At 36.5% G+C, this 25,065-nt stretch overlaps 1 protein-coding gene across 50 annotated transcripts in view; it reads right to left on the reverse strand.

Annotated features, from left to right (window-relative positions):
- The window catches only part of RIMS1 (regulating synaptic membrane exocytosis 1), a 323,050-nt gene that overhangs the window by 163,259 nt on the left and 134,726 nt on the right, over positions 1 to 25,065 (reverse strand). For 45 of the 50 annotated variants that reach the window (XM_027697408.1, XM_027697729.1, XM_027697629.1 and 42 more), the window contains exons 4-6: positions 13,084 to 13,137; positions 9,326 to 9,669; positions 6,215 to 7,086 (exon numbers count right to left, since the gene is read on the reverse strand). In XM_027697408.1, the coding sequence (XP_027553209.1) occupies positions 6,215 to 7,086; positions 9,326 to 9,669; positions 13,084 to 13,137 (1,270 nt within the window). The remainder of the gene's footprint in view (positions 1 to 6,214; positions 7,087 to 9,325; positions 9,670 to 13,083; positions 13,138 to 25,065) is intronic. The other 5 variants (XM_027697399.1, XM_027697558.1, XM_027697738.1 and 2 more) reach the window with 2 other exon arrangements.

Here is a 25,065-nt window from a genome sequence, read left to right on the forward strand (position 1 = left end):
GAGAATCGATCTTTCACGGAGAAACCTAGAGAAGTTCTGGGTTTCTCTACAGGTCCAGGCACTCTCGTAGCTCCTGAAATTAAAGGTACCCCGGTTGTTAAGCATTAAGTCTTTTTTAACATATGACTTCAATCTGTCCATGCTTTAGTGTCTGCCCTTTTGTAATGAAAATAATCATCTTACTACTGAAAAAAATACTATTAGGATGAATTTCTTGATATTTCATGAATTAAATGTGCAGAACAAAGGTAAGTGATGAGGGACAAACAATTAATAAAACCATGAACATGTGAAAAATTAAGCAATGCAGAAGACAGAGCATGTTAATAGTAATGAAAGGCCTTGGCAACTGCAATAGATGTAAGAAAGAAATCAAGATTTTACAGTTTGTGACATCCTCTTGGTAAGTCAAAATGTACATTTTTTTTCCTTTTCAAAAACCAGATTGCTATTATATAAATTTGTACTGGAAATGGCTATCAAATGTCACTTAAAGGGTAACAAAAAAGAATATGGTACAGATAGGAGTACTGTGGATCTAGCCCCACACGTTACCAACTTTTCTCAGAGCCTGCCATAGGAAAAGCAGCAGAGAGCAAGGTCACTGCAGGCTATGAAGAAACTGATTTTTATTTTCAGGAATCCTCCATTTCAACTGAGTAAGAAATAATGATTACAATTATCCTTAACTTTGCTTATCTGTCCTCAGAGTTAACATGGTTTCAGGCAGCAAGTTTCAACCTCCTAGAAGTAACTTAACCCTCCAAGGGAAGAGGAGAGCACTCACTCAACCTCGTCCTCTCCAGCTTCTTCTTTCTGTTTGCCTTTTTTTCCCCTCTTTCTTTTCTAGGCTATTCAACCCCAATCCACCCCACCTTTCCTTATATATCATGGGTTATAGACCTTGGTGACACTTTGCTAGTTTTCCACGAATTCCCTACAGCACATTCACAACCTTCTTAAGGTAAACTAGAAAAAATGCTTTATTAGGATTTTAGAGGAAAATTCAGCCACATGTCTTCCATGACATCCTCATTTATATGATTACATATCTCACTGAAGTGCTGGATATCTTGGCAACATATGACTTTTTTCCTCGCTCGTGTTTAGCTTATCTCATTTGCAAATTCATGCATTTTAAATAATTTCATATACACAAAACAGATTTCTTAATGCCCAACACTAATTTAACAAGCCCAACACTAATTTAACAAGCTCCATAAGCACTGTAAATAATTTCAGCGGCTCAAAAGCACTGAATACTGATAGTATTGATTAATGTTAGCTCTGACCAAAATTCTGAAACTAGATCCATTTTAGCTTATATTTCCATTAAAATATAAATCAGATGTAGATCTAAATTACTGCACAAGGACCAGAAGATAAATTGGAACTAATTTCTAAGAACTAACAAGTTTCCTAGCAAGGGTATTTTATTTTACACTAAGTTGAAGCTCAGCCACACTTTTAAACAAATTCAGCTCCAGTTTTAAAACTCCATGCCCAAGTCTATGCAAACAGATGTTAAAATATCCTAGCAGATGTCACAGTACAACTTGACTTGCCTACACTCCAAATTGAAAATACCTTAGTGAAAAAGTTTAACTAAAAAACATTTAAAACCTCTTCTCTATAGCCTTTTCCTGATGTTTTCTTTTGGTCCCTTTGTAGACACTACTGCATGTGTGTGGTTTGTGTCTTAGTCCACAAGCTACCTTCCTTGCCAACAATGCTTACAGAATTTGGAATAAATCACTGGGGCAAAGATTTCATATATGCTTTCCTTCCCCTGGTAGTACCCCTAAGCACAAGCACCCAAAGTGACACTAGGAACACCAGAAGAGGATGGAGGAAGGGACCAGATCCTCTCCTCCTGGAGCTGAGCCAGCACCAACACATTTGTCTGCAAACCTCTACTCCTGACCTCCCCGTCCTCTCCTCCTGCTCACAACCCCCCTGCCTCACACCTGGGCATAAACCAAGAAAATAGCAAGATCCCTGCCCGTAATATTTTCTAACCAGAAGTTAACATCATAAGAATGAAATGAAATGAAATGAAATTGGGTTGCCCTGTTCCTCACAGTACCACACGAAACACACTGTGAATGAAACAATCACATCTTCACTGAAAGAAACCAGAAAGTCATCTCAGGAGGTTATTTTTCAAACAAGGCGCCAACTCTATCATGCTCTCCTCACTCCCAAATAAACCCATTAGCAAGTATATAGAGTGAGTTTTACTTTTCAACATTTTGCTGACAGTATGTGAGTGTTAGTCACATTTTTGAGCCTACACAGTGTGAAAAAATACACATTTAGGCAAATACAAACAATAAGTATGCAAAATGTAAAACCATTAGCACATCTATTTACATAAAAGTACAGGAGCAGCTTTCAGTACCTCTTCACATTGCTCCAATTTCCAACATTATTTCATCTTTCAGTTTCAAAGACTCCATGACAGAATTCTAGAATATCTCTTGTATCTACCACTGGATAAAATAAATTTTGCATAAAGTTATCTGGGCACATATCTACTAGTTTTACACAAATTCTTCTTTTTCAACTTTAAAGAAAATATTTTTTTCATAAACTTACTCCAAATACAATTTGCATTCTTCAATGGATGGCAGTTGGCAGAAGCTGTTCTCATTTTTAAAATGAGGTCTGGATTTCATTTTTAATAGTATGGTTTATGTTATCCTAGTATGTCTTTAAAGTAAGTATGAATGTAATTTATGCTTTCTATGAGGACTCCTTTTGCCTTGCCAGGACTTCACTGGAAACTCAGTCCACCTATTGTTCAACTATTGCAGATTTCAGAATAAGGGGTCCTACAATCTCAATTAATAATAGGATGAAAATGATTATCAGCAATCAGTAGTAGTGTCTTGTAAAGGGTGCAGATTTTTTTTTAAAGAAATTTGTTATGTCCTTTTTGGACACTGCTAAACAGTTCTTTCTCTAGATTTACTCCAACATGGAAACAATTTGATATAAATCTTTGGGTCCTCCACCACAGAAGTAAAATCCTGGTGGATTGCAAAAGACATTAATTTTTTGGAGACAAAGTATTTTCAAGTGTTTGTGAACTTTTTAAAAATAATTATGAATAAATACATATTAAATGGTTACAGGAAATAGCAGGGAATGTACTAGCTAAAGTAGCTTGCTTTTTTAAGACTTCTTATGCTCAGAAGACAGGTAATGCAATACTAAACTGTTTCTAAGAAATGAAAATGTTTAAAAGTAACATTTGCACAATATTTACTTTATATGATATTTTTGGCTATTGATTTTCAATACAATCTTAATTGCTTTAGCTATGCCTTATATTTCTATGGGGTATCATTTTCTTTTAAACATCTTTGTAATCTTTTTTTCATAGTAACTGCCATTTTATTTTTCAAGATAGAACTGAAAATAGTACATCTTTATTACCTAGTTGTGGATTGCTTTATATTGGCACTCACCAAATGCAAACATTACTTTTAAGATCTTGGGGTTTTTTGATGGGGCTATTCAAAGTTGAAAAAATTTTATTTGCTATAATTCTATCTTTCCAGCTCCATCTGTATTACTTTGGCATCAGGTTTCTGACAGAGCTGATATTTAGATAAGAGAGGATGGAGTCCAGGTCCTCCTGAGCTTATTATCTAAAGCACTATAACTGAAGAAATGGTAGGTGAAATTCTGTTTGTAATAATGCTGCTAAATTGCAAAGAATGGTATTATGACCCTGGTTACAATAGGGGCATTTTTAATTATTTACATTTTTTTTAACTACATCTTTTTACTGTAGCATATTTTCTTTTAGAATATTGGAGGATTTCTAAAATATTTTCTCAGATGATAAAATTCCTTGCCTTTCCATTTATTCTTATGAAATACTGCATATTAATTCAAGTACTGATGAAAATGTAATTGTAAATATAATTGGATACTTTACTATCAAAAATGCTTCTGCTTTCTCACTTGTATTCACATTCCCTAGCTCCTTTTTATGTACTGTACTCCCCACAGTTCCAAAGGCTTTTCACTTACAATCTTTGTAATGGGAAAAGTCATTCTGGGAAAATCAGGTAAAAAAATTAACAGCTACATCTCACAGTTACTAAACTAAAAAATATACTTCTGTAATTAATGCATTTAATGCATCGCATACCTCCTCATATATATATATTTTTATATATATACATATATTTATAATCTGATTAATAACACAGTGCTAGCTTCCTAACAATTAGATAAAAGTTCTCAAGGAATGCTCAATAACGTTAATCAAGTATTGAGTCGGCAGTGGTCAGACAGGTCCCTAACATTCCTATTTACAATTTTTATTCAAATATAGTGAGGTAGCACTCTGATATGACACAAACAAAGGTCTCCACTGTCTAAAGGGGAGCTGAAATATCTGTCTCAGAGGTAAGCAAGAACTTGATTCAGTTATTAAAAACATAAGCCTTTAGCAACATTTGAAATCCTGAAAGCAACTATTGAAAGGTTTAACTTACAAAGGACCGCTATAAAACAAACTATATCAACATATTGATATCAGTAACTTTCATCCTGGACTTGACTTTCACAACAACGACCTTGCAGTTTAAAATGATAACCTACACTGAATATGGAAAATCCTTTCTGCTTCAAAAGCAACCTCAAATTGATAAACATAATGAAAGCAAAAGACAAAGATAGAAAATAAATGCTATATTACAGACTGTTACTACCAACCAAGGGAGTCAAGAGAAAATTACACAAATCCAAATGTCAGCACAAAACATTGTCACAAAATAAGGAAAAGAGATGTGCTCTCTTAGAAAGAGACTGGAAGGGACCTCTGTAGGTCCCTAGTTCAAACCCCCTTCCTCAAAAGTTGTGTCAGCAGAGCAGATTACGCAGGGCCTTCTTCATTTAGGCTTCAAGCATCTCTGTGATACATTCCACTATTTGACAAAACTCACAGTCAAAAAAGGGAGAGCTTTTTTATGTCTTAGTGGAATCTGGAATAATATTTCAGGGCATGATCTTCATCCCTTCTTAAAAATGAGCAGAAAAGCAAGCTTCCATATTTTAAATGGAATGCTTAGAAAGTTAAAACAAGCTATTCAGATGGGATAGGAGAGAAATGTCATCTCTTTTATTTGTATAACTGGAACTTTAGGGAATCCTAGGAGACCACAACATCAGATAAAGACAGACAGACAGGTCAGCATATATGAATTAAAGACATGTCAGGAAAGTGCCACGAACTAAAAGGCAATGCAGACAAACCTTTGGCATTTTCATTATGAATACCAACAGAAAACTTTCAACTTACAAACACAGGTAATTGAACTAGAGCTAAAAGCTACTTCCAGAGACACAAAAAGCTTTCAGCTCACTGTAGTGCCACTGAAAGACAATGCAGGCTTATAAGACAGTTGCTAAGTTCTATCAGTTCTATTACAGTCTTTTCTGACAATGCTTATTTTATCTGTTCACCTTTCATGATTTTGATTCCCTTCTTCAGCCAGAAGAAAGGCTTTGTTTAAAAGCACACAGTGTACTACAACTTATTTCTTACTGCTGAGTGTTCCCATCAACAGAGCAAGACAAATTCAAATAACAGATTTTAAACACACTTTTTAACTTGGAAGAACATCTAGACACCTTTGTTAATTCTCATTTCTTTCCTACATAACAGTCCCCTTGCCCCATATCTTGTCCTTATTAACAATGAACTCTGGCAGATTTTTGATATTTTATTGAATGTAGTAAAAATTTGCATCTCTTAAAACTGAGGTGTCAGTAAGATTAGATGCTTTAAAATGGTCTTTCTGATTGTTACAGAACTCACTCTTCATTTCAACTAATCTATAGAAAACTATTCTACATACAGACAACAGAATGAAGCAATGCCCAAAGAAGTACAGATATCATTGAGAAAGTAAACTGGAACCCTTAAATTCTGTCAGTTCTACGCAAAAGAGGGAAGAGAATGAAAAAGCAAATCATCAGCTGATGCTACCTGTAATCACCTCATCTACGAATGTAGAAGGAAACATTGTAAAGCAAATGTAATCAGGTATAAGACACTTCTCAGTTGGGAAAAAGAAAGGCAAGGGGAAATAGAAAGGTATATGATTAAAAGAGAAGAAAAAGAGAAAGAAAAATACAGATTTTTTTTTCCCCAAACCATGGCCATGTGCATAATATACAGAAAAGTCCTTACCTTTTTCACTGACACTTTCACTTTCTATCTCCACATCTTCACAGCTAGTATATTCTGGTGTTGATGCCCCTTCTTCCTCTGAGCTACTAACTGACATCTGCCTTTTCTTTCCGCCTCTTTTTGCTCTATGAGGCTTTGGAGGGGATGGCCGCACTGATTCCGACTGGTCAGAGCTAAGGGAATCATTCCTTAGCATGGTCTCCATTTTCTCCCGCTTTGCTTTTCGCATGAGAATAGCAGAGCTAGGATCAAGGCGGCTCTGTTTTATAAAGGAATCGTGGTTCTTGTATTCTACGTGTTCTATAGGAACTGGACTATGCCTGGGAGTTGGTGGGCTATGATTAGTTAATTGTTTAGAAACAGAAATTCTTACATCACCTGTTCTGTCTATAGAGTACGACCTCTGAGTTTCCACAAGAGATTTTCTGTCCTGAGTTCCCTGTAATTGTGAGCGTTTTCCTAATTTATTCTCAGGTACCTCCGCTTCCTCCATTTCTGTGTGTGGCAAAGCTACATCACTGTGTCTTCTCTCGTGTCGTGCTTTAGAAACTTTCGCATGCATGCGCATCTGCTGTTCCTCAGGATGCGGTTTTACAGGATATCTTGCCAGATTGGGGTCACTCCTGTAACGGGTATGATATTCATCTTCCTTCCTTTGTTTTTCATCATCAGGCACTTTGCCTTCCTCAAGTTTCTCTGGCAAGTCTGGGTAGTCCTGTGACTTGCCTTTCTCCAGCCTTCTGCCTTCATGCCGCTCTTTGCGCTCCCTGTCGTCTGTTGGTCCTTCTTTTTGAAGTGAGGATTTTGGCACACGCTTACGCTCACTCTTTAAACCTTTGCCATTCTGGTCTGAAACCAATATTGCCTTCTTCCTACAATGAAAAGGAGTACAGTAATATGAAGGATTGACTGGAAAATAGAAATACTTGCATACACAGTTATGGAAAACAGATTATGAATCAAGATAAATTGTGGCAAAACAGAAGAGTACTGGATCCATTAGCATGATTTAAACCTATTAATCCTTCCATCTTACTTTTATTTTCTAATAGCAAACAAAAACATAAATTGTGTATTGTTGAATTAATGACTAAAATAAAAAAAATATTAACATGGACAAATACAAATAAAGAGAATTTACCCTTGTAAGTAGGAATACTCAAAGTTGTCTTTGTAGTAACTGCAGCACTATGACAAAGTACTGGAGTATATTCTCCATTTTTCTGGCAGCAAATATGAGAGTTACAAACTAACTACACAATTTGAGTGCCCTTACAGTACAAATATAAATACCACCAAATGGAGTATCTACCAAATATTACAGAAAGAAGTAATATGGACGTAAAAAATGCAAAAGATAATATATCCAGAAACAGTATTTGACCTAGTTTTCTTTATCTTATTAAAACTCTAAAAAGAAGTGCCCAATTTATAAGCATATAAAGAAAAGCAAATTGATTCCTTGAGATAAATTAATGGCATTCCTTTCTCTAATAATAAAAGAGGATGAAAATTTTATTTCTCTACAAAGACAAAGTACAAAACAATGAATAATGAAGCCACATGAAAATTGTTTTCTCTCCTCTTTCATACTCTGTTTTAGGAAAATAAGCAAGGCAAAGAATCATAAAATCCCCCTATGCTGGATATTTTTATTTCTCTCATCATTTGAGTTGCCCTTTTGTTTACCAGTTCACATATGAATTCACTGATTTTGAAGAAGGATGAACACAGCTACAAAGTATATTTGAGATTAACTCACACCAGGACAAAGTCACTAGGATTTGTTTTGTGGCACTGAATCTTCCCTTCTACAACTAATATGTCTTTGGATTACATATCAAAGATTGTCACAGAGATCCTTACAGAAGCATCTGACAGAACAAAGTTGGACATCATCTACATTAAGCTCATATCTCTTTTTCCCATCTCCTGTTCCTCCTGAGTCTTTTGCAATAAATGAGACCTGAGCTTACCATAGATAGGTACTTCATAGGACTTCATTTGAAACACTCAATGACAAGTAGAGAACACTACTTTTTGTATAATTAGGATAACCATCTTACTTTTGGACAGCAAAGCAGAAATAGAAAGCATTTTGCTACCCTAAAAATGGCAACTGCTCTGGGGATCTTCCCAGTGTCATGGTGGAAAAAAGTCAACTGAATTATGGGAGGGTACCATGTGTTTGTTTACATCATACATATACATGATACTAACCTGAATTTTGATCCAGTTAAACCCAGACAGATCTCACCGAGAGACAGATCTCATCTCAACAGTAAGTTACTAGCCACTGCTCATCATCCATTTTCAGCTCCAATAGCTATGAAAAAAAATCATCAACCATTCTGGCCAAGGGAGGATCTTGTATGGCAGACTCATTTTGTTGCCACAACTCAACTGCTCTGCCATCTGCCTGTCAGCAGCCAAAAGAACAACAACTGCTTCATCACATTAGCCTCTCTTGATTTGCTACTCCTCAATCCATTCATCACAGTGAATTCAGCTCAGAAATTAACTCATTTACTCATTTATAATAGTTTGCTTCTGGTTGGCTTTATTCTTGCATACAACTTGTTCTCAATTCAAGATGGTATTATTGCTGTTCTTTATGAAAATTAACTTCACAGGTGTAAATGAGCTATTTTAATTGTATTATTTTTAATAATAAAACTGGAACTATCATTCATAAAAAGATAACACATGAGGATAACTGACAGAACTCCACAGGTTTTGGTTTTTGATTGTTTGGGTGGGGATTTTTCAGGGGAGTGTTGGCCTTAAAAATTCGAGTAAAGTTAAAGGCTTGCTTTTTGTTTAATAACTTTAAAATACGTGCCAAACTTAAAATTTAAAAGTAACCTACAATTCTATTTTAAAAGCGTATACCCAAATGCATTGAAGTACACGGGAATACCCCTAAAATACTTTTTTCCCATCATTTCTCTTGCACAGACCAAATCAGATAATGTATTTGCTAGCAAAAATTTATTTTCTCCGGTCAGTAAATCAACTTACTCTTTGTTTTTGCACAGTTCTAAACATACACAAGGCCTAGTTGAACTAGAATTTATAATTTTGAGGCTCTATCAAGACAGAAAGCATTACCTCTCTTTTGGAGGTTCACTTCTAGATCTTGATGAAGCTTGCTTTTGGTCCAGGCCCATAGCTGGCTGTGATACTTCTGCTCCTTTCCTACGGTCAGAGTGTACACTGGAAGAAGAGATTTCCTGTGATGAGGCAGCTGCTGTACTTAAGGGAGTCTGTGATCTCGATCGCTCTTGAAGTCTTGCTTTCTTTTCTCTCGGTGCATCCGATCTTCCACCAGTTGCTGTATCACTCAGTGTTCCATCCTGGCTGGGTGAAGGCTGTGGTCCACTTCCAAAAAACCACGCTCCAGATTTCGTTAGGATTTCTTGTTGCTTTCGACATAAATTGCATACCCACATAACCTAGTTGAAGACAACAAGAAGAGTCAGCGCAACTACCTCTCAACCCTGAAATGCATGCTCACTATCACAGAGCAGGTACGATCTCTCACTCTCTGAACTAGTGAGGCTGGTGCTCATGACAGGACCCAGAACATGCTTCTCCAAGCACTGACTGCACTGGCTAGAGCCAAGCATCCTACAGGCACATGCTATGCAAGCTTCTCCAAAATGTGTCGTCAATATACATCAGTCCTACCTGTAACAATGCTCAGCCCAGCCCTAGCTCTCTTCTAAACAGACACCAACATGACCAATGCTTGCTGCTGGTGTTGATGCAGCTTGGGGGGTGGTTGGGTTGTTTTCATTGGTGTTAATCGCTGTCAGGATAGACAAGCCCACCAGACTGTAAACAGGACTTGGACCTCAGTTAGTAGAGTCCTGCCCAGCTAACTCAACCTCCATTGCCACAGAAGACCAACACAGTATTTCCTTTTAATTAAATTTTCTCACATAACATAATGTTATCCTGAAAAAAAATTCATGTATTGTGCATAGTTTTAGCTACATCTATAGCAACTACTTACCAGAGGTGTAAAGTAAGACCTAAAGAAATCTACTAACAGCAAACTAAATACACCAAGGAAATGAATACAGAAGTCCCATATTTTGTATTACTTGGAAATTCTCATTTACTATCTCTTTAAGTTACAGTCATAAATAACAAATAAACAAACGTGTCCCTGGAAATCACAATTAAGCTGTGTACATAGACAGTTGTGCTTAGGATTTTTTTTAATTTTGTTTTTTAATTCCTTATACACAGATAAACAGGAGCACATACATAAAAGCAAGACTCTATATTTCAAGTCTATACATAGTACAAGACAGTCTAATGTATAGGATCAACTCACCAGAGAAAAATAAAAAGTTAATCAAGACTCTAAAGTGTGTGAAAATTTAAGAAAAAATTGAGACAAAGACAAAAGGAGTCTTGAGGCAGAACAAAAAAGGCAAAATGCATGAAGAATACACAAGAGAGAGTATTTTTGCCAGGAATAAAACCAGAGATAAGAGGAAACAAAGCTGATCATTAATAAGGAAAATCATAATGAAAATCTTTTCATTTCATATGGAAAGAATAAAAGAATGAGTAAAATTGTAATGAAGGTAAGAAGGATAACACAAGTTAGAAGGCAAAATATGCTTAAATTATTTTGTGTAAACACAGGAATGATGCAACATTCACAAAATTATACGACACCTGAAAATTAAAAAGAAGAGGAAAAAAAATCACTTTATGGAAGAAATTGCAACAGGACAAACATGTGGTACCAAGCTCTCTTATTCTCTGGCCTGGGGAGGAAGTGCATGGCTTACAAGGCCATGAAAACTTTAGGCATTTTACATATTTAAAATAATTGAGATTTATTTAAAACACCCTAGCACAGACTATCTGTTTAGATTTGAAAACTACATCAGAACTTCCAAATGCATGTCTGCACTGTTTGACCAAACCGCACAGAAAAGACATCCAACTCTGGATCCAACTCTGGATCCAGATTGTACCTTTATCAAAAGATGACTGTTATATTTCTTCTATTTAAGAAGGATAATAATATATTTAATAATATATTAATTAGAAAAACTTAATCAAAAGCTACATATGTTATGATAAAAACAGATAGCCCTCAGTAGGATAATAGGAACAGTAATTTTGACAAAAATAAATGCTAGTCCTTCAACAACAAACAAAATCCTTTGGCTCCAATATATCTAATTTCCTCCATCTAGTACACTTCATGAACCAGAGATTCAGTTTATCAGACTATCTGTTCTAAACAGAATAGACTTTTAGTCTATCTGATTATTTTTACAGGTATTCAAACAAACCACCAAAACTAAAAGGAAAAAACCCTCACATTTTAAAATGCCTTTATAGAATCTGACACAATTGTTATCTTATTAGACAGCAAGAGAGTGCATGCACACTTATTTGTGTATAAAATCTATGTCAATGCTATAAACCAAGGTCAATAACAAAAAAAATCATTACCTGTATTTTATCGGTTTCCAAGAAAAGTTGAAAGTGGTATTAATAAAAAAATTAATCAACTAGAGTTTGTTTAAAGGAAGGATAAGGAATACTAAAGTCAAATTTAAATGTTCTAATTAAATTACACATGTGCGTATGTATGCAAGCCCATTTAAATGCATAAAGATGGTAACATACTTAATTTACAATTTAATGTATCTATCTGATAACATAAAATATGTATAAAGTATGTAATAAACTTCAATAAATTACTGTTAATTTACATAATCAGCTTTGATACTGTAATTACTTTTATGCAAAACATTACGAGGCGTAAACAAATAGGAATAGCTAATGCACAAATAGACACCAAAAATACAGAATACTGACAGAAGAAATACTAGACATGTAAATACAAAACCATTTGCTTACAGTGGGCTTTAAACTCTGCAGTTTGGACACAATACAAACCAATCACCATAGATTATACATGTAAGAAATCTCCATTATACTCACATAGAAGCTATACTACCATCCCTGCTTAGGAATCTCTTCAGGAATTAACAAATGCTACGGTTGCCTTGAGATATATTCGGTCCAAAAGGAAAAAAAACAACTTTTCTTTAAGAGGAAAAAACAATCAAAACTTGAGGTGACAGAAGAGTTTCAGTGACGAAACTGTATATTGAAAAACATTTTTAGAGAAGTATGTGGAGCAAGCAATTTAGCGGCATGCAGGAATTATATCCTGATTGAGTATACTGGGATGTGGTCCAAACTAATCTAAGCTAAAGCAGGTCTGTGTAATAACTTATCTTAACAATCCACAGATGTTAGGCAACCAAACAAATGCTCTGATGAAGGATTACAGTTCTCTAATGTGGCTTCTAGACCTCCACGCAATGCATCAGTAAAATGAAGAGCATTAGACAATTTTACTCTGGCCTGTCACTTCAAAAATAGCTTCTGTTTACTCTCCTCTGGACAATGAGCTCTGATGCAGTACTACAGTAAGTCATCGAAGACACCCAGCATCTGGTTTTTGTTGTTGGGTTTCTTTCTGGTTTATTGCATCCTTGTGTATGTCAATGCAATTCCACACACAAAGCTATTAAAGACAACCAGTAAAGTGTTCTTCATTCAAAGGATTCATATGCATGGCTCTGGAAAAATGTGCATTTTCGTAGCATAGCAAAGGGTTCTGGGCTTTACTGCTATATAAAAAAACAACCAACGAAACAGTGGCACACAGAGGACTCATCAGAGGTGGGTCAACGGTTCCCACAGAAGATTCACATGAAAACTTAACAGGCTGCGTGAAAACATGCTAGAAGGATCCCATGCTTGCCTTCATGTGGAATACAGGGTATTTCATTCACAGAAAAAATATTCCTCAAACTTACTCTTACAGGTACTGATGAATGTGATCCACAATGAGGAGGAACAGTATTCCTGTACTAACACAACATGAAATTCCAACTTGAAAGAGCCCATAGTAAATAATATATACAACTATACACACAGAAAAAGAGCATTTTCATTTACAAAAAAAAGAACAATTCTTCATAATTACATATTTCAAACCTGCATTGTAGAATGCAAAAAAAAAGGCTTTTTTTTCAAATTTAAATTTGGAAACTTCCAAACATGCACTGGAAGACTAAAGCCACATTGTGGGGAGCACAAAAATTATACCAAATTTGTGTATATATGCCAGGCAAAACTCAAACTGAGGTCAGAGCAAGTTCCCTAAATCCTTCACCCAAGCCCAGATTCTGAGGAGGCTCCCTAAGGAGCACACTCCTTTACACTTCAGAAGTTTAGAAATTGCAAACCCACAGTTAGGCTGACTCCCACATATCCTGCTCCATCTCTGTGTGGTAAATTAGGGAACAAGTGTCTTAATATCAGGCCACAGGCTACTCTTTACTGAACCTTCTCGCTATCTTAATTATTCTGAAGGGTGTACACACAACATTTTTTCAGGTTCTTGGTTTTGTTAACGTTCCTCCTATGCAATTTTAGAAGACACCAGTTATCTCAGACAGATCTAATTAGGCAGACCCTCTTCTCTGCCTGAGGCACCATTAGCTTCAGCAGAGCTCTGCCACCACCCTACAAGTCTTGAAAGTCAGAGGGAAGAAATGTTAACAATTTGCTGTTACAAAACTATTCATTCACAAAATTAAGTTAGATTATGTATCACTTAATGTTTCTGAGACAACACAAAAACATGCAGCAAACCATGAAATCAGTATACAGCATTGCATTTATCTCTTTTGCTATATCAAAATGACTTCTGTAATAAAATCCTAGGTAAAGTGCCATGACTGCTCCACTCCGTTAAAATATAAATAAATGAAGCTGGAATTCTACTTGAATACCTAATAAGGAAAAAACTCTGCCTTTCTAGTGAAAGTGTGCTTGTGAATCCAAGCTTTCATTAAATATATTTTTCAAACTTGTACAGACAGATGAGTTCCAATAGCTCCTGCTCAGCAAAAGGGAATGTCTTCTCCCCAACTTGCTCCTCTTTTGCTCTTCTTTCTTCTTATCAGGGTTTGTCCTTTCTCTTTCTTGCTCCCAGGTTCCCTATGCCACACACTTGTTTGTATCCTATTCCTTGACTGTCAGGTTCTCCCAGGAGCCACTTGTATTTAAAAACACTGTAGAAATTAATCTGTATTTTTTTAACTGCTTTCATTTTTTGTCACATCTATTTTTCTCATGGAGGGTATGATAAGTAGTGAAATCATGCAGCCAGAAACAGAGGCAAACGGGGATAAGGGGATGTTTTGCCTACAGCATTGTCTCACTGTCTCCTGCTAAATTACATCTTGTAATAACACCAATACTAGCACACTAGACTTTCACAGAAACACTTTTGAGCACTGAAGCCAAATGACACAAAATAAACTGCATCTATGCTAGGATCTCTGCTCTACAAAGTGGTTGCATACAATGCTTCCTGCAGGTGCACCACAGAACATCCCAATGCCAAAACTACCAGGAAAAAAAGATAAGAAAGTGCTAAGGGGAAAAGACCAAGACTGTGCCAAGAACCTTTGTGTCACTTTGTTTGCATAAATACTCTAAAATCTAGGAATAGTCCCAGATTAGGTTTAATTTGTTAGTAAAGAAGTACCTAGGAGTCTAGATTCTCATCTAGATTCTCCTCTAGACCGAAGGCTTCAAAAGGACCATGCAATTCTCTGCCATCCGCCCCTCCAAGCAGGGAGGACTACTTTTCCCATGCTGATGTTCATCAGACATACAGGGTTCAGCCACTTTAGGACTGTGACATTAAAGCCATTTTAGGTCTCTGTTCTTCTATTATTGTGCAGAGCAGATTTTCTTCAAAACTTAGGTTATTAGCTTGATATTTTTACCCTAGTTTGCCAAGAAAAGAATTATTTTGCTGACAGCTGATTGGGTTCTTCCCCCTTTTCTCCCCACACCCTACAATAATGTTTTAACCCACTGGACAAATGCAATAAAATTTTACACAGGCATGAAATATTTCAAGTGATTATATGCTTAAAAGTTACATGAAACAGGCAGTTGTATAAAAGCCCTATAAGTATTTAATTGGTGTAATTTTTTTTGGCGTTACAGAATTGACATAGCAATTCAAACACAAGATGTTCATAGGAAACAAGGCTGCACTGCTCACAGAACTACATGTTACCTTAAAGCCTGTGGTGCCATTTACAGGTTTGACTGAGAGCTTCCAGGATGGATGTTTAAAAGTCTGCCTTTACTAGAATTTTCCTCTTGCACTAGAGACTGCATTTCCTAGTCTTTTTCTGCTTGCCTTTCACAGTTAACTGAGATGTTATCTTTTCAAATGAGATTCTATGTGTACAAATAAGGACGCGAGTAAGACGCTTAAATTTTTCTATCTACACAGAAATGACCAAAGTCATGGCAGGTATTTAAGCTTCCAGACAAAGAGAATCCTCTCACTTTCAAGTAGACATAGCAAAATAAAATGAAATCCTATCTCTAATGATAGGCTAGTGCCATTAGCAATAAATCAGCATATCCCATCTTGCTGCCACATGCCACTTAGGAGGGCATAAGACTATCGTAAGAGTTAGGTTACATCTGCCAGCCATATGTATGTGTCTTATGTACCATAGGGCATCAAATATTGCATCAGATGTCTACTTTTAGGCAACTGAGCAGACAGGTCACACATTGATCCTAGTCTTACTCCCAGTCCAAGTTTCTAAACCAACTACAAACTGTCTATGGAATGAGGAGGAAAAGATACAGTGAAGCAATGTTTCATGGAGTTAACATCAAAAGGGTTTTTTATGCTAGTTTTGTTTACATTGCTGTTAGCAACAGTGTTACTAGTCATATTAAGGTAAAAATAAAACAAAAAACAACTGACTTTCTTCTCATGCCCTTCTGCCAAAATCTCTCAGTTACAGTTGCCAATCTTTCAGAAAGCTGCCAACAACTTCCACAAAAATTAAACACTATCTAGAATAATCCTGCAGCAAAATGAGTGTTGGTAGTGAAAATCTCAGGCAACTATAAAGTAATAATATGAAATATCATCTCTAAAACAGCACACAGCCAGGTTCCAGCCACTATCAGAATGCATCTCTTCAAGAATACCTTTGGAGTTCAAGGAAGAAGGCAAAATCACTAGAAGTGAAGGTAGGAGTTTTGTCTAAAAATTCACAGAAGCACATTTACATACAGTAATTTGAAATATTCTTCCCTGCAAGTTCTTTCCTAAGTCTGCTACACAAATAAATTAATTAATGCACACCACTAAAATATAGTACAAAAAATTTCACTGTCATAGTTGCAGCTGTGATCTTCTAAAGCAGGACTATAGCTTTGGTCTCACTCTTTCCTCCTAGATCAGTTCCTTTGTCAACTTTATTTCTCTTGCTTGAATTTCCTTCAGTTTCCTCTGGTATATTAACCACGAATTGCTAGCCTCATTTCCTCATTTTCTGTAACATCAATCTCCGTTTCTCATAGACCGTTAAGCTACCTTAGAAATCATTATCTCATAGATAATTTTTGTGTATTCTTCTAACCTTCTTTAAAAAAACCTTAAAAGTTTTCTCTTACTATTTGAACATTTGGCTGTCTTGCTGAGTCACAGAAGCATCAACTGTACTCACTTCATGGTTTCCGCAGTTACAGATATACATGGAACGTATAATTTTTTTTTAAATTGCAGAAGTCTTACAAAATAAGGTAAATGGCACAAAACAACTGTATAGTCAGGACTGACAAAGTTTTAGTTGGCATTCAAAAAACAGAGAAGTCACCAGAAGCTTTCCACTCCATTTATACACATATATATTCACAAACTGCAGTAAAAATATACAAATGCTCCAAACAAGAGTGTCTTTAATAGTGGATGAGTGTGCACATCATTTCTGTTGGAACTTGCACTATAACACCATTATTTATCTTTTTATACTCTTCTTTTATACATATTTAATACAAACTGTCAAAACAGATGTAGTGGAGAGGCAAGAGAGGTTTTTTGGGGTATAGGTTGGAAAATAATTTACAACAAAAGTCAAAACCATAACAGTTAAAACTGCAGAGTTGAATTCTTAAAATAAAATAAAAAAGTTCATGGAAAGAAAAGTAAGTGGGTCAACTGGTGAAGGCCATAGGGGAGTTGATAGGCATGAACTAATTCTGATACTGTATTCTCAAACACACACGCACAAAATATTAAAAATAGTGTTATGAACTCTCCATATTTGCAGACATTCAAAACCCAATGGGATACAGCCCTGGCAATCTGATCTATTTGAATTTGCTTTAAGCAAGGAGTTGGACTAGATGATCTCCAGAGGCCCCTTCAAACATCAACCACTCTGTGATTCTCTATGGAATAAAGCACTCAGAAATGGCCGTATTGTTCTTCAACTATGTTTACTGCTAGAAGGTCTGTCTGTTTTTGTCTCACTATCTACACAGGTTTCTGTCCTAAAGCAAACAGTACATAAAAGCTGAAAAGTTCTGAGTGGAGAGGCACTGTACTCACGCAAGGGACTATGGAAAGCCCACAGTGTATTGACCCACTTTCTTCCCAGATTATACACCATGATGCACGAACGTAGCTATGAACATAGCTACTTCCTCATCTATCCAAGAGCTTAAGATTATTTCCACCAAAAGCTGGTGGAGTGACTGAGTGCTTGAAAGCTTCTAATATGAGTTAGTGAGAACCAAGTTGTCTTATATTTATAGTATACATATATATAAATATATATAGTATATATAGCTGATGGTGTCCCCTCTAGTTTTCAGATACTATCTGCCTAAAACATACATTTGAGGTTCCCAACCTGTAAAATGCATATCACTGTTGAGTTAACCATAGGAACATACTGGCCTTGACAGACATTAGGAGCATGGGGTCACCAGGAGATCCGTTCTGGGCACCTCTGTCTGCAGAGGCAATTCAGGGAAAATAAAAATGGACACAGGAAACGAGGAAAGCTTACAGAGACTGCTTGGGTCCATAGGAAGAGACAGTGGAGCTGAGACTAACAGAGCTCTATGAGACAACGAGGCAAAAATCCAGGGGCTGCTAGGAGGAGGAGGATTATCACTGGCTGTGTAAATTGGGATAGAAGGCAGAGAATAGCTGGCAGTTCAGGATTATTCCTAGTGGGAATGAGCTGAATATACAGCAGAGTGACAATCACGTTAGGACAAAGATTTTTATGAATGACGTAACAACCTGCCAAGGGAATGTATGGGAGCATGTGCAGCACATTCAGATCTGTCAGTTCAAACAAATGCCCAAAATCCTCTGCTTTGGAGCAGAAAAAGCATTATTTTTTACATATTTCAGGATGATCTCATTGCAGTGATCTCTGCTGTGAAGCTTCACAAAGGTCTCCTCGGACCACTTGGTTTGATCATCTTTCCACTTTCATACAATCATGCTTTAGGACTATCAGCTCTGCTTACACAGAATTTTCCTCTGTTCCCCATCTAGTTCTATGCTGGGAAGCTCTGGCTTCTAAGTTTTGCCTAGAGCTCCCACACCCCTAAGTCCACACAAAGCCTAGAATAAGGCTGCCAGAGCCTTATAACCAGACTCTGAAATTAGTCATCTACTTTGTGAGTGATTCAGAGAGAGAGAGCGTGGCACCAAAGGTATGCTTCCTCCTGTGCCTGTGCAGCTCCACACACAGCCCCGGCTCACCACTGCTGTCTGGGACAGTCAGTGCCCTTGCCCCTGCCCTTCTGAGACTGAGCATAAAGATGTGAAATGGTCTCTAATCTGTTACAGATACTTTTTTGTATCACATACAGATATAGTTCTAAACACAATCCGGATAAATCTAGAAATGTAAGCTTAAATAAACAAAATCATTACAAACCTCTGCCACTTTTATGCTGCATGTTTTAATTTTCCTTAAGCAAACAAATGCAAGCATTCTCAGTGAAAGATTAAAATTCACAAATGATTGCACATTTTTTTCTTATTATTTAGTTTTCAGAATTAAAAAAAAAATGCACACCATGGTGTAAATGTAGCTGGACAGAACTTTTCATGCTTGGAGGATGTTAAGCATCATATGGTACCTACTCATAAATGAGTATTTTTTGACAATTTGTACTGCCCAGTAAGGGTTTTGGCAAAGCACCAAATAGGATTATGCCCTATACACGTTATTTACATTCATGTTTCACCATCTATCCCAGACTGACCCTTAAGTTTGTAGCTTTCTTCACACCATTAGAAATACTTAAGCTTGATATTTGTTATGAATGTAAATGCATGGTACGTTTATATTTGAAGAAAGCAGATTTTTCCCACCTTTCTATCATCACAGCAACTTCTTAAAACAGCTGCTTTGAAAACAAACGTACACTTTCTTTGTGTAACATTGTACCTTACACAGACCAGCAACCTGATCTCCTCTTCTGAAAAAGCTACCAGAGTATCCTGAGGAACCACAACATACCATAAGAGCTGGCTCAACATCTGATTTGCACTTACTCCCTTACGAAAAGGATGTCACAGGTTTGTGGGGGGTTTTTTGTTGGTTTGGTTTTTTTTTAATTTCATCTTTGTTGAGCCTACCTTCTGAGGTGTCCATGGTCCTTTCTTTTAATTCTCCCACCTCTCGCTCCAGGTGCAGAGTCTGAGGCTAAGTTGATTAAGCCTGTGCTATCTGTGCTATCAAGCTTGAGCACAAAGGAATCTCAGTAAATCTGGGATGGAAGATTTGAGGAAGGGGAAGAGAGAATATCAGTGTTCTACAACAAATTTGAGTGGATAGTTAAGATATATTAAAAAAACCCTGGGGAAAACAATGTATTTTTGGTAAGAAAAAGTGTAGATTTTTAGGAAAGTAAAGACTACACAGGGATTAAAGGATTAAACAACTGTGAGTTTGAATATGTAAGATTAAAAAGGTAAGGAAAAGGGAAATGGGGCAGGAAAATGCAGTAGGAATTTTATGCCAGTGTAAGAATATTACAAATTTTTTAACTAGTCTAAACAGTACACAGTTGACAGCCAATTCACAGACCATACCCAGTATTAATATCAGACATCTACTATCCTGAATTTGCAGTACTACTGGCAGATCTCACAGGGAAAGTTTCAATTAGGTAAGATGTTGTAAAGCAGTGCAGAACCATACAGTTAGGAAATTCAAACAGTAATGATATTTCATTATCCGATGAAGCTACTGTTACAAAAACAGGTTCAGAAATTGAGATCAGAACTTTGCTAGATGAGGAGACAATCATTCTGATCTTCTGCACTTACCTGTATATTCACAGATATCTAATGAGGCTCTGTATTTCCTAAACAAATAAAAGATTTATAGTACAGTGATGACTTAAGGCTATGTGGGGAAGAGGCAACAGTTAAGGATATTCTGCCTCTTTCTTATCAGAAATAGAGCGTTGCATACTCCAGGGTGGTACAAATATAGGGACCATGAGCCTATATATATATACTTGTGCTCACATGTTTGTTCAACAGAAGCAAGCAATGTTTTTCATCAGGCAACTGATTTTTATGTTGCAGGTTTATGTGTGTGTTGGGAGCTAAAAGAAATTTAATGGCCAGCAAGACTGTGACCATCTTGTGAACTGAAAGGATCATTTTGACCAACCTGTCTGATAAACATTCTATGCACAGTACTGTTCCTCTTAGTCTCAATTTGATCCCTGCATATTCTCGTGAATCCATCTTTGAGCTTTTTTTTAATTCAGGTTATGTAATACAGCTGACAGAATGATCCCAGCCAAACAAATCAACCTCAGTTATTTAAATCCAAACCAGACATAACAGACAAATCAGACAATTCCACCTTCATCCAGAGCCACAGGGTTTTATGAGAGGCTTTCTAGAAGATTTTATTTCAGTAATATCTGTTATTTCTAGAATCTGAGTTTAATCTCTCCTCTGTATTTCTCTCTAGATTATAATTAATTATAACTTTACACTGAAATCATGTCAGTAGACTATGTATTAATAAGGTTGGTACTGTTTTATTCCTGTTGTCTCTAAGTTTTAGGTGATTATACTAAAACCAGCGGTTTATCCCAGCTTAAATACGACTGGTTTATGAGAGGTCAGATCCTTCTGACCCTGTCGTCTTTAATAACTTTCTCTTAACCACTTCACTTCTTTAGAGAGAACAACACAGGGAAAGAAGGAAGACTTGTGAGATGAGGTGGCCAAGAAGAACAAATATCCAACAGGACACGGGCAAACAGGTAGAAAGGCTCAAAGTAGGGTGAAGAGAAAAGGTAGAGAGGCGACAACAAGTTGAGGAGAAAATTTTAGAAAGGGATAGTAGGGAGAAAGTAGGACTAATATTAGGAATTATGAGGAAACTAGTGTGCTGGAAGAGCAACAAAATTGGATTGTCTTCTTGTCACATATCAAAGTTACTGCATTTTCAATACAGAAGACACACAGAAAAATAAAACTTACTTCAGAGAAAACTCTACTTCCTTTTCTTGTTTTGTTTTTTTTTTCTTTCAGTTTGGTTTTTTCTTCAGAAAAGAAAGAAGGCATTTGGGAACTTGGGGTTTTCTTTCTCTTTTAAGAAAAATGCTTTTAGGCGAGCTTTATATCTCTTCAGGCATAATCAGCAGAAGACATTACGAAGCCTACACACACATACATGTGTACTACAACAAACCACCTAACAAATGAGCTCACCAGGACTCTTAGTACACAGCAGAAAATAGTGGCAGATTGAACGTGAGACACTAAAGCTCCAAATGCAAACAGAGCACATCCAGCAGCTTTTGCAATAATTGTGTGGCATTTGAGTCTTTTATTTGCAAATCCTTCACTTTCTTTTTTTGTCCTCCCTATTTTAAAGAAACAAACTATTCTGAAGTTTAACTTTGAACCACTAGCAGACCTTCATTTTTTTTGCCCTGAGCCCCGGTGATCAGAGTATTGGTAGCCATACAAGAATTTGCTGCTTGCAGAGTATGACAGAACTGAAAGATTTAAGATTTGCACTGAATGTCATGGTCTGCATTAGTCAGACTATAGTACCAAATTTTCTGTATTATCTAATGGGTATCTTTCAAATTAAATCAAAGCAGAAGCAACTCTTCAGTTTCTAAAACTACATATGTTTACTTCTCCTCCTCTCTACTGTATAGTCAGATTTAAGCATTTTGTTTGAAAGAGTTGCTGAGACTATGCCATGTCACTTGGTGTGCAAGCCAAAGGAACTTTTCTTTTTGGAACATTTATGGTATTTGCTATACTTAGCCATCCAGAAATGTTTATGATACAGAATCTAAGTTCTTTGCACTCATTTTAATAGAATAATATGTGGCATTTAAATTGGAAAAGGAAATTACTGGGCATCTAAAGTCAACCATCCAGAAAGCTATCAGACATAAAGAAGGAAAAAAGATTAAGAAAGTACATACCTTTCAGCTATTCAGTATGATAAACTGCTAAGAAATAGCGATTACTGTTAAAATCTATGCTGGACAGGTTATATACTTAAAAGGGCAGAAAAATAAAACCAAGAATAGAAGCAAGGAGGAAAAGGTGATTTTCTTAGCACATAAACATTGTGGTAGCTACATTTATGATATGGTAAAAATAGAGTTCTTAGTTGACAATGAACAACTGTAAAATAAAACACTAAAATGCAGATTGCTACCGAACAAACCAAAGTCCTTAACCAAGTGAAAGGGCACACATGTGAGAAGTTTTGAGAAAACAGCCAACTTACAAGAAATATAAGGTGTTGTACATCAGGAAGCTCTTCTTGCCATAGTTTAGCAGAGTGGCTAAATGATAATTTAAAAGAGTGGCTTTTAAAAGCAAATGTTAAAATTGTTAAAACCCAAATATGGTCCTTCTGGGACTAAAATAGAAAGACTCTCTTTCCAATAGATAACATGGAAATTTAGGCAGGTAGTCTGGAGAGAACTGTACCTAACAGTATGCAACAGATGTTGAGACCCCAAAAAGCTCTTCCTACAGTTAGTTTTCTCTCATTACAAAAGGAGCGTGGTTTCTGAGAAGCACATAATATGTTAGCATAAGACTGCCTAGTAAGCCTGCCTGGAACTTCTGTAGGTTGAAGCATAAGACTTGCTCCTTGACCTGGGAGAAACAGCCTGCATGGCTAACTGCACCTGTCTTTTGTATCCCAAATCTGTCAGCCAACTTCTTTTTACAAAAAGAAGAAGTTTCTCCTAAATCAACCAGATCAACTTGGGTTTTCTCCAATCACCATCTTACCCTCAAGGAGGCTAAAACATTCTATCCTAGATTAAGGCTTTTAATTCTCTTAGCTGATTATTGATCTTTATGAAGCTGAATACTTTGTTGAACTATATCATTCTCACTATCTGAAAATTGTGTATAGCAAATTTTCAGCAAGAGTCTATGACTGTCTCATTGCATGGCCATAGAGTTAAAAAAAGATTTTTGGTCTTCATAAGTCTATGAATTATACTCAAGAAATGGAAAAGAATTTACCAACACTAACAAGAATATCCTAAATAAAATATTGAACATTTAACTGTGGGTTAGTACAATTTTCAGTTATACAAAACATTTTCTTGTCTGTGGCTGTCTTTAATGTGGGGGGAAAAAGCCAAACTGAACTCTCTATAGCAGAATATATTCACAACTTTCCACAATATCGCAGACTGCATAAGTCCAGATACCCTGTTTTAAGGAGGTCAATTCATGTAGGAGACAAAAGGCTAAAAGAATTATCTGCTGATGCATAAATTGTCAGGTTGCATGTGGGAGAGAGAAGGCGTAGGTTTGCACAGAAGAATCAGACCGACAGTGTAGAGTCTTATTTGAAATAAGACTAAATTTAGGTTTCTAAATGTGTCTACAGGCCATCGCTGCTGTCTGATTTCCTACTGTAACTAACGAGAATCTGTTGTAGGATTTAACTGCCTCAACACTTCCATTCAGTTCTACCTGCAATGCCTTAACATTTCCAAAATATGAGTGTGCAGCTGAGAGGTAGGACATGGGTTTTACCTGAAAGCCACTCTCACTGGGGCAGTGCCAGAAGCTACAGTGAAACTCTGCTGTACCTTATATGACACTAGATGACTTGGGGCTCTATTTCCCTAAACAAGAACAAGAGTTGAGAAATATTCAGAGCCAATTCAGTCTAATTCAGGGCAAGCTGAAGCACTGATCTCCTCCAGTAAGTATAATGAAAGCATAAATCCAGCTCACATATAAGGTAGGGGTTCTCATCTGGAACTGATTCCTACTTAGCCTGACAGGTAAATGTATTGTCTTAATCACTCTTGGATACCTCACCGGTCTCCTCTTTAATGCTCTACAGAAGTGACCAAGAGGGCAGGTCCTCTAAAATGAGCAATTGTGGATTAGGAACACAAATGCTCTATAAAGAAAAGGGATATAACCTGCAACACAAGATATTAACAGATATGCAAGAGTAAGGTTGTATCTCTGATGAAAGCTTAGAGGTAAAAAAAACAAATCAGGTGGATGAAGTCTTCCTCCATTTAATCCTCTTGTTGCCTTTTCTGCTGCATTGCACTTATATGGGCAAGAACTTGTCTCTGTGGTCTCTTTACCTACCCACAAAGGCAGTGACATCAGTCCCTGAAATAGGCTAGAAAAGCAGGTTTCTTTACAGCTAAAAGAACTGATCAAAATAATCCTGAAGGGTAAAGCTGTCAGGCTGACAAAGGTCTTGAGAGCAGTTTGCTGGATGAACCTTCAACTGCCGTTTGTTGAAGCCATATAGTCAGAGAAGGAAAAATTAGAGAGAAAAAATAACTTTGCTGATGCATGCATAGGTATGAGCTTTGATCACTTACCACATTGCAGAGATACAAGTTACACTAACATCCCAGAAACATACACATTT

This window comes from Neopelma chrysocephalum, unplaced genomic scaffold (assembly GCF_003984885.1).
Source record: "Neopelma chrysocephalum unplaced genomic scaffold, ASM398488v2 Primary Assembly neopelma1_23b, whole genome shotgun sequence".
Taxonomy (NCBI): domain Eukaryota; kingdom Metazoa; phylum Chordata; class Aves; order Passeriformes; family Pipridae; genus Neopelma; species Neopelma chrysocephalum.